We start from the raw sequence: 13,988 nt of genomic DNA, 5'->3' as shown, positions 1-13,988 counted from the left end.
GTGGAGTACTGGCTAAAGCTTTATCACAATGCTTTGCATAAAAAAGGTTAATTCTGAAATCTCTCTAACTGCTCTCTCAATAAGCTCCTTATTTTGACTATTTTGTGAATTTTGAAAAACATAATAAAATCCATTATTCCTCAAACAAGCCAAACAAATATCAATATCGTTTTTTAACGTTTCACTCAGTTTTACATAGTTTACACAATATTCCTCTATCAACTTGAGCGCTCTCTCCTTTGATTCATCCTCTTGTTGTTGATTCACAGTTTGTTCAATTCCATAATTCTCTGGAGTATTCCGATAAAGATTATGAATATACCTTTTTCCATTAGCATAGGCATGGCCAAGAATGTATGAATTCTTCTCTACCATTTGCATTATAAAATTCTGATCCTGTCTCAAACTGCCCGTCGTGCATAAATTCGATCGAAATAAAGTCTTTGTTAAGGAAAGATATTTCGCTCGGGAGAGACTGGTATTGTGTAATTTATTGGTGAGTGATGATGAAGCCTTTAACGGTGGAAAATCTAAAGTAATAGCAGCAGGTTCTCCACACCATGAAGACATTTTTTTTTATAAGGATTTAATTATTGAACTATCGTTTTAAGTAAAAGACCAAGAAGGGATTCCTTGGTTCGATTGATTCTTGTCACTAATCTTTCATAAATCAGAAATTTAATGTTATGTACATTCGTAGTAGTTTAACTTAAAGCCATTCCTCTAACAGTATAATGGTAATATTGCAACAATGCATATTCAAATTCACATTCATCAGCATGTGTTGGTGAGTGTTTCAGTGTGAGAGCAACAAAATAAAAAGTGTTTGATTGACCTCCAGAGTAACCTGAACAAGGTTTCTTAACATCTAGATAGGTATAGAAAGTTTCAGAATCTCCTTTTTCAGAAGAAAGGAAAGCTTGAACTGTTTCAGACACGTTAGTATCCTTCATATTATCGTGAAAATGGAATCTATGAAAGTCATATATTTTGTGGTTTTCCAACAAGTAGAGCAATTGGAATACATAATTTCTCACTGGTGCATAGTTCAGCAACCCAGACTTCCATATCTTGAACAGCATCTTTCTCAAACCAGAATTGAATTCCAAAGTTACCTTTGCTTCTGCCTCTACTGTTTCCTCTTCATCATAAAATCTGTCATGCGCAAAATCTTCAGTCAATTCTTCCAAAATAAATTGAGACACGGAGCTAGCACTAAATTCTTTGCTTGAGCTGGCTCTATATCTTCCTATTGGCGTCTCTGGTTCGTCAACTTCGTATTCACCTTTGACGGAGATATTCTTGGTTATTTCTTTTGATTGTGGAATAGCTTTATAAAACTCTCCTCTAAGGTAAGCTAGAGAAATGAAAGAAAACCTATACTGAAATCTGGATTGAAATGCCATAAATATGCCAAAGCTTTCGTCTTCGTCAATATTCCATAAAGGGGAAGTGAGAGAGTACCATGGATCTTTTTCTGCAAGTTGATCTGGAATAATTACTTTGATGTCCTCATGAAATTGCTTGTGTCCTATTTTCTTTGGATCTATTGACATGAAATCCAACAACATTGTGGTTGAGCTTTGTGTTATTCCATTGTTGTAACCAAAACGGGATGATTCAAGCCATCTCATTGAATATTTGGAAAAGCTCACAAACTCTTGTAAACTTTTCAACCCTTTTCCAACGACGTGACTTCTTTTCATATTTCCAGACAAGTTCACACAAACTGGATAACAATCTTCCAAGCTTTTCAATACCTTTTGAAGGAACATATTATAAGCCGCATTGCAATCAATAATTTCTTTCCATTCCTTACAAACTCTCATACAACTCACAATATCCCTCCAACGCAAATAACCCCCCATGGTGATCGAATGATTAATATCTTCCATCCTCATCAAATCTCTGTACTTTCTAGCCTCATCGGAGGTCAATTTTATGACCAGAATTTCCTCTGAGGAACATTTATAATTTAATTCACCCTCTTCATCATAATCATCGTCATCATCAAAATCAAGAGGTTTCATTTGTGGTTTTGATGATGGAGATGAATTTTTAGAGTTCCTTCTGAAACGGCCCAATAGTTTTTCAAACATTTTTTTTGAGATGAACTTTTTTATGAGATTTGGATGACTTTACAATTTACAATTTCAATATCTCTTCCAATGGTCACGCAAATCTGATGCTGCCTCTGAGGAAGTGAGACAAATTTTTGGTTTACAATGTGTTAAAACAATGAACTTTAAGAAAACCAAAAAGTTCTGGAAATGCAGAATTGGGAACCCTTCAACGTCTGGACTAATTGGAAGAGTTTATTTTCTTGATGATCATCATCAGTGAACTATTTTAAATCTCACAGGAAATTTCAAAATATAATGCGAACTAATCTAATTAAGGAAATGTGTGATTCAACTTTCGATCTCTTTGAACATGCAAATACGTTGAACAGCCATTTTATGCAACTTTCGTCCAACGCCAAAACTTTCAAAAAAAATGACAACTGTTGGACAAACCATTGTGTCCTGCGTCATCTTTCTCATTGGCATTTGTCTCTGTTTTCTTCCATTCACACAAGCCAAAGCAGCCGTGGCCACATCCATGCGTCCAAGTTATAAAATTAAAACCGTGGTTGGATATAATATTACTACAGACACGAATCCATTAAAACTTGCAGCACTTGGTCTGGTTCAGGACATGGCCATCTTTAATAATTCATTGTATTTGTTGTCAGAGCAGAGATTGAGGAGGATTAGTTTGGACGTGATGAATACAGATACGAAACCAGAATTGTGGTCAACTCTGTTTTTTGAAACTGTGGTTGGGGCCGATGGAGAGGATGCCACACAGGGGCCACTATTTGGTGCCTATTCTCTTGTATTGAATCCGAATGATAATACCTTTCTTATTGGAAACAAGCGATTGAACAGAATTTCCAAAATTTCACTTTCGGATAGAACAGTCGAAATGGTTGTTGGTGGAGGTGGAGAAGGGGGTATCGATGGTGATGCTTTGAGTATTTACATATTGTATCCGACTGGTGCTGCTTATGCCAATAATTCTTTGTTCTTCAGTGAAACTGGTTTTAACAAGATTAGAAAATTTGACCTGAGCTCAAAACAAGTGACAAATATAGCAGGAAATGGACTGAACTCTTTGGATTTAGGAGCTACTATCAATAGTTTGGCTACATCAACTGCAATTTCTGCTGTTTCAAGATTAGTTGTGGATGAAGCAGGGAGTTACCTATATATGGTAGTAAATGGCGCAGGATATTCAGCTATTTTCAGCATGAAATTGGATAGTAATCCATTACTGCAACTCATCAATGTATTTGCAGGAACCCCAGAGAGTGGGAAAGGTCCAGGATATGGTTCAGATAAGCAGGAAGCTTATTTTTCAACTATTAATGGAATTTATTTGGCAATCAATCCAATAACTGATGATTATGAAATGTATATTTCAGATTCATCGTGTATTCGGGTGATTAATATGACTACTGGTATTATATCTCCATTTGCTGGTGTGTTTGGAAATCCAGGGTTTTCAGGTAAGTCACATTTCAATAATTTAATAATGGTCATATTAAATTTTCTAAATTTGAATCTAAAAAGGTGATGGAGGAGATGCCAAGGTTGCACAATTCAACAACCCAAGTACAATGCTATATTACTATGATCCAAACACTAGTGAATACTCAATGATTGTTAACGATTCTGGAAATAGGCGATTAAGAAAGATTACAATGAACTCTAATGGTGTAAATAACGTAATAACCATTGCAGGTATTGATGAAAATTTTAAAGATAATGTGAATGGTAATGAGGCAGTCTTTAACAACGCAACAGACTTGTTTCTGAGACGAAATGGAGAAGATACTAGTTTAATATTTTTGGATAGTCTCAATTATCGAATTCGAAAAATTGATTTGCACACCAATTTAGTTCAAACTATGGCAGGAAGTGGTGATATTGGTTATGATAATGGTGCTGCTTCGACAGCCTCTTTCACTCATCCCACTGCCTTAATAGGAGATACTGTCCTGGGTCCAAATGTATTTTTGATATATGACAGTTTCAAACATAGAATATTGGACACGAGTTCAAGAACAGTTTCTGACTTTGCTCTTCCAATTTTTGAAAGCCAATATCAAGGAGTTAGATCATTTGCATTTGCTCCAAATAATCGTGATACCTTTTACTTTACAACCTTTTACAACCAAGTTAGAAAATTTAACATGACACAAATGGCAACTATTGATCTAGTTGCAGGACAAGGAGGAGCTGGGGATTATTCAGGAGATGGTGGAGACCCAACAATTGCTAAATTGAATCTTCCATACGATCTTTCTTTCAATTCGAATGGAGATTTATTTGTTTGTGATTATCAAAATTCAGTTATTAGAAAGATTAATGCAAATTTTGTAAATATTACAAGATATGCTGGTGTTGTAGGAGGCCAATGGACTTCTGGAGATGGTGGCTCAGCACTTGATGCTAATATTGTCAAACCTGTCTCAATTGCAGTTTCAAAAAAGAGTGGTGACTTATTTATTGCTCAAAGAAGAACCATTAGAAGAGTTGACAGTTCCACCTTACAAATTGAAACAATTGCTGGTAGTTTAAATAGGGACGGAATCATTGAAAATGGAGAAGATATTGATGCACGATCAGCAAGATTAATAGGTATTGAACAAATTATATTGGACGAATTGACTGGACAAATTTACTTGTCGGATGCATCTACCAATTTAATAAGAAGATTGACACCTGTTTGTGACAGCTCAAACTATGCCCTGAAACAGGATGGATCTCTATGCTTAATCAAATGCTATGAAAAAATTGGAAGTGAAGTTTGTTCCAAAAGAGGAAATTGTGTGAATTTTGACACTTGTGCTTGTCAAGAAGGTTTTTTTGGCAGTGAGTGTCAATATACTAACTGTACAGTTAGCCCATGTTTGAATGGAGGAAGTTGCATTCCTGAGACTGGAAATTGCTCATGTCCAACAAGTTACAGTGGAGCTAAATGTGAAATAGCTCCAACATGTTTTGGAATTGAAGCAACAAACCCAACAGTTTGTGGAGGAAAAGGATCTTGCACAGGATTTGATTTTTGCTCGTGCAGTGTTGGAAGTTTTGGTGATGTGTGTCAATATTCTTCATGTTTCTCAAGTGGCAGCTTGTCATCTTCTACCACAACTCGACCATTATCAATGGCAGAAAGATTATGCATCAAAATCAATAAACAACTCAAATAATAATATTTATCTCAACAATTTTACGCTCAATTTGTAAATTGAAAATTCATTTTTCAAAAATCACAAAAATTTTATTTTTAGATGCAAAAAAAAATGGGCAAACAGAAGAATAGTAGCAAACTCAGCGGAAAACAAGCCTACGAACAATCAAAGAAGAAATCTCATCATGGTGGGAGAAGTGCCGATGAAGAAGATCCCTTCTCTAAAAAAGCATCCACCATGAAACAATCCGAATATGATGATCCAGAAATTTATAACAATAAGAAGGATAGAAAAAAGAAAAAGCGAGGGGGCGGAATAAAATTGGAGGATGAAGATTTCCAGAAAATGAATCAACAATTGGAACCTTATGGATTGTATTTGAAGAAGGTTACTGGTGATGGAAATTGTCAGTTTAGGTCTGTGAGTGATCAATTGTATGGAGATCAAACTCAGTACCAAAAAATTAGACAAGGAGCTGTGGAATATATGATTACCAATCCGGATATGTTTTCTCCATTTGTTTGTGATGAACCATTTGAAGATTATTGTAAAACTATGAAGAAGGATACAGAGTGGGGTGATAATCTCACTTTGCAAAGGTTAGTTTATTTTTTGACTTGATTAATGACTGATGTTTTCAATCTTGTTTATAGTATTTCACTGGCATTCAATGTAAATATTCGAGTTCACCAATTAGGACAGCCATCATTTGATATTGTTAACTATAATCAACCAGAGAGTAGACTTATTCAACTCAGTTATCATATGGGAGAACATTACAATTCTGTTCATTTCATGAGTGACAGTGTTCGAGAATTATATCAAAGGGCTAGCGAAGGTAAATCATCATCAGGTGAAATCTCTAAAAAGGAACAAATAATTATTCAATCTACTGGATGTACCGATTTGGAATTGATTAGAAATACTTTGGCAGATTTTGGACAAGATATGGACTCAACAATTGATTTCCTCTGCCAAATGCAATACCTTGAGAGCTCATCAGCATCCAGCACCAGTAGTAATAGCAAGAAGAATTCAAAGAGCCAGTCAAGCAATAGCTCTGTAGGAAGTAGTAAGAGCCATGAATTACAGAACACAGCCTTCTCTTCACCAGCTGCTTCAGGTGATGGAAATTTGGATTTATGCTTTGATATGGTCATGTCAACAATTGGTTATGAGAGCGGATTTGATTTGGAAATGGTGAAGGATATGATTATTCAAAATAATTTCAATACTGAAATGGTTATTGGAATTTTATTAGAGTTGGGCTCTGAAAGTAATCCACCTCCATCTTCCAATTCTAATACTATTGGTTCATCATCCTCAAGTACCTCAACAGTAGAGGACTCGACATCGAGTAGCAAGACAAAAGAAAAGAAACTCACCAAACGAGAAAGGAAGGACAAGAAGCAACGTGAAAAATTGAGCAAGGTTGAAGCAATCAAACACAGAACAGTTCAAAACAATACAGATTTTGATGAGGAAGCTATCAAGAAGATGGAAGTCATCAAAATATAATACAATTCAAACCTCTTTATCTATTGAACTCTTCCCAAATATATTTTGCAGTCTTCTTCTTGATTGATTTTGGAATCCACAAACATCCTCTCAAAACTTTGAGAATTTCCAAACCGTACAATGTACCGGTCATACCTGCAAGCTGACCCAATAATTGGAGTATATTGACAGTGTATACATCTGTCTGCTCTCTAATATTCAATGAGTTATAAGCCACCGTTACAGTGATGTAATCAGTTCTATTCTCAATCATGTCAATGGCAGAATAATCTGAATCCCAATAGATTTCAGTGGTTGGATTTGGAACCAATCGTTTGTTCACCATCTTTCGAATGGTAAATGTATTATCCAATCCTCCAGATGCTGTATTCGTTTCATCAGATAGATTGGGCACTGATCCCACTTCATGAAATGAAACAGTTGCTCCAGCTCTAAATCCAGTCATATCATCCTCACCAAAAAAATCAAAAGGAAACCTTGCCTTAAAAACCAACGATCCAGTATGTCCAGTACGGGAAGCAACAGCAGGTGCACTTGTATCATTGTTAAAAACAATACAATTCATATAGTACACTCCAGAGAATATTGTCTTCTCATAATAGGGAAATTCACATGGTACATAGCTCACATTATTAGGTGACACTACAGTTCTATAACATCCAACAGCTTCAAATTTACTCCCCTTATTTCCTCCTTCCTCATCATCAGGATTCCAATTACACAAAGTCACTGCAGGGAAATACATTGGCGTCTTGGCTTTGTAGGAAACTGTGGTGGCAGGATTTTGAAAAGCCTCCACAGTTTGTGTTATTGAAGAGTAAAAGTACCAAATGAATACTCCTGTACATGCAATCCAACCCAATAATGTGATAAGGTCCTTAATACTATATCCTATACGTTTTTTCAATGGATCTGAACCAAAGAATGAATCAACAGAGCCCTCCGATGATGAATGATCATCGGAATGTTCTTCTTCATCATTAACCTTTGGCTCATTTTCCTTCCTTAATTCCATCGCTGATGGAAAGACTTGATTATTGGTCGATTCAGGAGAAGATATTTTCATTTTTTCTCTCTCTTGTGTGTTTTGTATGCTTTTATACGACTTCGTTGGCGTCGTTAGAAAGCGCGTGTTGTATTTCTCTCCTAGATGCAGCAGGTATCTACAATTAAGATGGCGTGAACTTGTATTTGGTTTGAAAAGCTTTTTATTTTCCCTTAATAACAAAATAATGCAACAATCACAGCAGCCAGTTCCTTCATCGTCAATGGAACTGATAGAACAGCAACAGAAACAACATCACTCACATCAGGGTGGAGGTAAATCATCGGGAGACCAAACGATTGTCGAGATGCAAGAAGATAAGAATAAGGCAGAAAAGAAGAAGGATAAGAAGGATAAAAAGGATAAGAAGAAGAAGAAAAAGGTGAAACACTGCTGTAAATTACCAACAAAATGGTATCACATTATTACTCTGGTAGGATGGGTCGTAATGATTGGATTTTGCATTTGGTATATTTATAATTCTACTATTAATTACTATGAAACACTTGCAAATCCAACTACTTCATTATCCTATGTAGCAAAATTGCCAATGGCTTTTCCAAGTAAGTTGAGACAACTGTGCTTTAACGAAGTAAACACATTTGAAAGCAATGACAATTTGTAATTGGAATTCTGGAGGTGAAGATTGTGAATATTGCGATATTAAATTTAAATATATGAGCTTAATGAACGTAGATGGTTCAGATGTTTCCTATAATGAAACTGGTAGACTTATTGAAGAAAAGAGAATTAATCAATTGGGATCGGATTTTAATTGTTATGTCATTAATAATAGTACCACGGACCCATTTTCAACACACAAAACTGGATATATGGGATCCATACAACTCTACTTTACAATTACTAGACCAGACGAAGATGTTACAGGGGCTAGAATTGGGCTTCAAATCTCATTCCATGAGCCAGGAACCGATCCTGATTTATTAGCTGAAACCAATTATGCAATGCCTGATATGGATAATGTATTCATGTTGACAAAGGTTTACACAAAGAGATTGAAACCATCCATTGAAAATCCCAAATTGGAAGAAACTAGGTGGGATTCAAAGTATACCAACATTGAAATTGTTGGTAATGATGATGATGGAGTTTATATTACTATTGCTTATTCATCACTCGTTCAAAATAATATTGTTGAAATTATTACTGGAACAATTGAAGGTTTATTAGGAGATATTGCTGGTATTCTAGGTTTGGTAAGTTTTAAACATTTTAATATTTAATTGCAATATTTTGAATAGACAATGGGAATTGACTTGCTCAAGGTTTTGAGAGGATTTTTGGATATTCCTTATTCTATTAAGGATAGAACTCTGAAGAATATCTATGATACATTCAACTAGGACTATTTCTCAATTATTATGCTATATTGTAGAAAAATCAAAGAATAAACCAGTTAGAGAATAAAAGTTTAATATGTACATTAGAATTCGTCAATATTAGCAAAAATATCAGTATTTACAGTATCCATTTCGAAAGGGAAAAGATCGTCATTCGAAACATCAAATAAATCAGATGATTGGATTGGTTGATGGTTAGCTCGGAAGGTAGCGGTTGAATCAACAGGAGAACTTCCCACTGGCTCAACATCTTTACCTGATTTTGGTTGAGGCTTTCCTTGTTGCTCTTGCTCAGGAGTTTTACTCTCATATCTCAGACTAGGATCAAAAGGATGGGTGCTGATAAATGTCGATTGGAATGCTGATTTGAATGGAAAGTGCTCGTTCTTTTTTGTAGGATCAGAATTTACAGGTGATTTGCCAAACTCGAAACTCTCAATCAAATCAAATTGTTTCTCCAATTTCCACTTGTTAATCTTCTCCAAATCAGCAATTACTCTCGAATAATACTTGTCAATTCTCTTATATCTCAATTTGAGCATTTGCATAGCCCTTAAATCTTTTGCAATATTCTCAAAATATTTCTTCACATAAGGTTCTTCTAAAATTGTCAATAGGCTTTTACCCATATCCAGCCGTTCCAAAATCATCTTTTCAACCTTTGGGAAAATCTTGATATGAACTGATATTGGAATTATAATGAAATGTGTCAAACTGCAAGGTAACATTCCAAACAAATCATGCTCTGTGATAACAGTAATTTGATCAGCAAGAGATTCCAACATTTCTCCTTCATATATTCCAACAGAGAGTAAGATGGTAACTTTTGAGGAAATGTAAATAATTTCCTTCATCAACATTGAAAGTGTTGACTGAATGGTGGAAAATCTGCTGTGAACAGCATAATTCTCCAAAATAGATTTGATGAGTTCTGAAAGACTCATCAACTTGGGAACATCCGAAGGTGTAATTCCATTCTTGAGAATGCTTTCTAAAGAGTATGGCGGCTGTTTTTGGGTTTTGATGTTGTACAGCGTGTTGAAACTATCCCAAATATTCAAATTATCCACGTTATCATATTTCGAGCATAGTGAGCATTTCATCATGAATGCCCTAATCATTTTATCGTCATCATCCTCTGATAAATCGCTAGCTGTTCCAATATCTCTTTTAAATGCCTTATCAGATGGTTTATCCAATGCATATTTCAGATTATTCAAGTAAAATTGAGATGTAACGTCATCACCCTCACCAGCGAGAAATGAAGATAGGTTACCATATGTCAATTTAATATATGGATTATCCAAATCATCAAAAGAATTAGCTAAATTTCTTTTAGCTTCCCTATATGCAGCATTGGCCGATTCAGAAAATCCTCTTCTTTGTTCACACAATGCCTGCATTGAAAAGAGAAGAGCTCTTATACTAGATTTTGTAGATGAAAGTCTGTAGGAACGAGAGTCATAAAAATGGTCTTCACCACTTGGTTCATCATCATTGAGATACTCAAATGCCAATCTTTCCATCTTTGGTTTTGGAACAACACTACATCCCATACCAATAATGTCATAATACATGTCAATAGTCTTCCTTTTGAGCATTTCATTTAACAATTGTTGATTTGAAAGAGCATATGGTTGTGCAATTTTTCTAGCTGTTGCCAATGTTGTTGTTCTTGGTTGTTGTGTATATCCCTCCAAAGGTGGTGAACCACTGTGTGATGGAGGTGATAAATTATTGTCTGAATCGGAAGACGATGATGAAGATGACGAAGAAGATGAAGAAGAAACCACTACAAGTGTTTTCTTGACCTTTTCTTGAAGAGGTGGTTGAGTAGGTTTTGGTTTGTTCTTACTACCTTTTGTTCTTCCCTTCTTTTTAGGGGTTCTATAGCAACATTCCTTTCCTCTTTCCAAACATTCAGAACATGAAGGATATTTCTTGTCACACTAATTGACAAATTAGCAAATCAACATGGTAATAATATTACCTACTTTTCTGTGTAGCTTTCTACATTGCAAACATGCAATGGAATGTAAATTAGGATTTATCAAACCTTCGTCTGGAGCGTCAAAATTAAAATCATCAACTTCCGAATTGTCTATCACCACTGGTTGTTGGTTATAAATTGTTTGTTGTGCTTGTTGAGAAGATAAAAAGGATGGTGGCGATGTAAAATTATTATTCATATCCAACATGTTGCCAAGTAAATCCTGAAAAAGAGAGGAAACACTATCATTCATTCCCAACGGTGTTGTTCCTTGCAAAATGAAAGGATTAAATTCGTTAGTACCACTAGGAGTTGTCATGTTGATTTTTTTTAAAGTCTTTTCATGAAGTTTTGTTTTTACTAAAACCTCCAAAATTATCTTCCAAAATATTAAGCGAAAACAATGCTAAAATTCAACGAAAAGGCAACAATAAAAGTACGTTTTAATACAGTAAAATTTGAGTAATGATGCAACTCTGAGATGTTTTCGAGCCTTTTTTTTGTTTTCTACCCAAGTGTGGAAGAGAGAGAAAGAGCGCACGATGACCCACAATAAAGTTTGAGGTAAGTTTGTGCGTGCGCAGCACATTATGATATTGAGCGTTGATTTCGAATTTTGGTTGAAATAAGCTAACTAACATATTTTCTTAGCAACATGAAGGATCTTCTTCAGCAGCAATAATCAAAACCACCAATGACCTTTAAAAAAGAACAACAAAAACTGGTTCTTACAAAGATGAGATGGTCTTTTAATCAATCCTTAATTTTCAAATGATGATGCCTCTCATCCATTAATATATTGCTTGGCTCTTTTTGTTTTGATTTATTTGATGGGGAGGTTCCTTGTTCGTGAGTGTTTTTCCGTTTATTCTCTTAAAAGAAGGCTTCTGTCCATCAGTGTAAAGAGAACTTGGGCATTTTTTTTTTCAAGAATCAAAAAAATTCCCTCTCATCGATATTTATTTTTCTCTGTATTGGAAACAGTCAAATCATAGTAGTTTAAATATTATTCGAAACTTAAGAAGAAATAATGGACAAGGCTGTAAAATGTGTAGTTTGTGGAGATGGTGCTGTCGGAAAAACTTGTTTACTGGTTAGTTTTGTAGAGGATAAGTTTCCTGAAGATTACGGTAGGTTTTTTTTGTATTGGAAAGAGTTGATTGATATCATGTTATTGTCATCAATTTCGAATATTATTGTCATCATACAAAATTTATCTTGTTGGAATGTTGTTATTATTATTATTATGATTGGATCTTGATATGTTTCGTCTTGTAATTTCGGATAATCAATAATCTTTAGTGCCAACTGTCTTTGATAATTACAGCACAAACATGGTAGTTGATTCTAAAGTACAAACAATAGATTTATGGGATACAGCAGGACAAGTAAGTAATTTACAATATAATTTATATTCTAATCACTGATCATTTTCATCAATTATCAATCAATATTATTAGGAAGGTAAATATTTAAATCTATCAACATATTATATTCATACATGATAATTCTCACACAATTTCAGAGTAAGTTGTCCTCTCATAATTTCCAATGAAATTTATTCACACAAAAAAAGTTATGATCGTTTACGACCTCTCTCTTATCCAGATACAAATATTTTCCTTCTCTGTTTTTCAATTGTCCACAGAAGCTCTTTTGATAATATTCAAGTGAGGTGGCTTCCAGAAATTACACATTATGCTCCTGGGGTCCCTATCCTATTAGTTGGAACAAAAGTTGATTTGAGAGAAGTTCCAGAAATGCAAAAGAGTAAGGATGGACCACCTATTACAAAAGATGAAGCTGAAAAGAAGAGAAAGGATTGGAAGATTCATCGTTATCATGAATGTAGTGCTAAAACTCAATATGGTGTGAAGGAAGTTTTTGAATCGGCTGTAAGAATTGCCAGAAATCCAGACAAGTTTAAGGATTGGGTTGATGACAATTCAGCTGATGAAAAGAAGAAGAAATGTCATCTCTTGTAAAGAGTTCAATAGTGTTAGAAATGAAATTGTATCATTAATCTAGGAAATGGCCAAACTTTCCCACTTCAAAACCAATGTATTATAATAATATTACTTAGAATATTCTATTTCTTTAAATAGAATAAAGATTTATCTACAAACTTTAATGTAAGGAGAATAGGATGAAGGAACACATTTTGAACACAACTTTCCAGCACAATCAACTTCATTTTGACAAATAGAATACTTTCCACAATTACAAACATCCATCACACAATGATTTTCATTGCAATTATCTTTTGGACATTTCAATCGTGGATTATTGTGAGCACTGCATGTAATAATATTACAAATTCCATGTGGAAGAATACCTTCAAATTGATTGTAACTGAGATCAATATCTGTTATGGTTGTGTGCCCATACTCTTCTGGAATTTCCCCTCTCAGTCCATTAAGAGCAATCTCAAATACCATCAAACTTTGCAATCCATCCACAATTCCAGTTGGTAATGATCCAGTCAAATTGTTATTAATCAATTGCAATGCAATCACATAGTGTCCACTTCTTTCACATTCCACTCCATACCAAGTACAATAGTCAGTTTCATCTCTTGTTCCCATAGTATTCCATCCTTCGTTTTTCATCCAAGATCTTCCTCCTGTGGCATTGTAAAACTTGGCCAAGAAATCTCTTTCAATATTTCTTGAATCTTTATTCACTGCTTTGAATCTTGTGATTGGTAGTTGAGATTGCTTCAATTGCATTGTTCGTTCTTTGAAACGTTGATTGTTATCATATTTGTTTCTTCCAGCATTGGTGTCCAATATTATTTTAGCTTGGGCTGTTTTAATAATCATCATGTCCATCATC

General features: G+C 34.7%; 5 protein-coding genes across 5 annotated transcripts; 1 reads left to right on the top strand and 4 right to left on the bottom strand.

Annotated features, from left to right (window-relative positions):
• Nucleotides 1-12: 12 nt before the first annotated feature.
• NAEGRDRAFT_72986 (uncharacterized protein) lies at nt 13-570 on the bottom strand (the record flags this gene model as incomplete). The annotated part of the gene is made up of 1 exon (XM_002671916.1): nt 13-570. The coding sequence occupies one exon, from the start codon at nt 568-570 to the stop codon at nt 13-15; it is 558 nt and encodes a 185-aa protein (XP_002671962.1).
• A 134-nt stretch (nt 571-704) lies between these two features.
• Nucleotides 705-2,099, bottom strand: NAEGRDRAFT_52565 (uncharacterized protein; the record flags this gene model as incomplete). The annotated part of the gene is made up of 1 exon (XM_002671915.1): nt 705-2,099. One exon carries the CDS (start codon nt 2,097-2,099, stop codon nt 705-707), a length of 1,395 nt encoding a protein of 464 aa, XP_002671961.1.
• A 598-nt stretch (nt 2,100-2,697) lies between these two features.
• On the top strand, nt 2,698-9,166 carry NAEGRDRAFT_81362 (uncharacterized protein; the record flags this gene model as incomplete). The annotated part of the gene is made up of 7 exons (XM_002671994.1): nt 2,698-3,550; nt 3,615-5,143; nt 5,363-5,838; nt 5,893-6,742; nt 8,005-8,365; nt 8,499-9,019; nt 9,065-9,166. The coding sequence occupies 7 exons, from the start codon at nt 2,698-2,700 to the stop codon at nt 9,164-9,166; spliced, it is 4,692 nt and encodes a 1,563-aa protein (XP_002672040.1).
• Nucleotides 9,167-9,221: 55 nt separating this feature from the next.
• Nucleotides 9,222-11,483, bottom strand: NAEGRDRAFT_81361 (uncharacterized protein). Its single transcript, XM_002671914.1, has 2 exons — nt 11,158-11,483; nt 9,222-11,112 (listed from the first exon to the last, which is right to left on the bottom strand). Exons 1-2 carry the CDS (start codon nt 11,470-11,472, stop codon nt 9,247-9,249), a joined length of 2,181 nt encoding a protein of 726 aa, XP_002671960.1. The 5' UTR covers nt 11,473-11,483; the 3' UTR covers nt 9,222-9,246.
• Nucleotides 11,484-13,267: 1,784 nt separating this feature from the next.
• NAEGRDRAFT_72981 (uncharacterized protein) lies at nt 13,268-13,882 on the bottom strand (the record flags this gene model as incomplete). Its single annotated transcript, XM_002671913.1, has 1 exon — nt 13,268-13,882. The coding sequence occupies one exon, from the start codon at nt 13,880-13,882 to the stop codon at nt 13,268-13,270; it is 615 nt and encodes a 204-aa protein (XP_002671959.1).
• Nucleotides 13,883-13,988: the final 106 nt, after the last annotated feature.

Source organism: Naegleria gruberi (genome assembly GCF_000004985.1).
Source record: "Naegleria gruberi genomic scaffold NAEGRscaffold_57, whole genome shotgun sequence".
Lineage (NCBI taxonomy): Eukaryota > Heterolobosea > Eutetramitea > Acrasida > Naegleriidae > Naegleria > Naegleria gruberi.
Note: the sequence above shows the minus strand (reverse complement) of the source record. Positions and strands in the feature narration are given on the sequence as shown.

Coding starts and splice junctions, on each gene's coding strand:
- NAEGRDRAFT_81361 (XM_002671914.1), bottom strand. CDS start 11,472: ATGACAACTCCTAGTGGTACTAACGAATTTAATCCTTTCATTTTGCAA. Junction 11,113..11,157: donor GTAGAAAGCTACACAGAAAA/GTAGGTAATATT, acceptor TTTGTCAATTAG/TGTGACAAGAAATATCCTTC.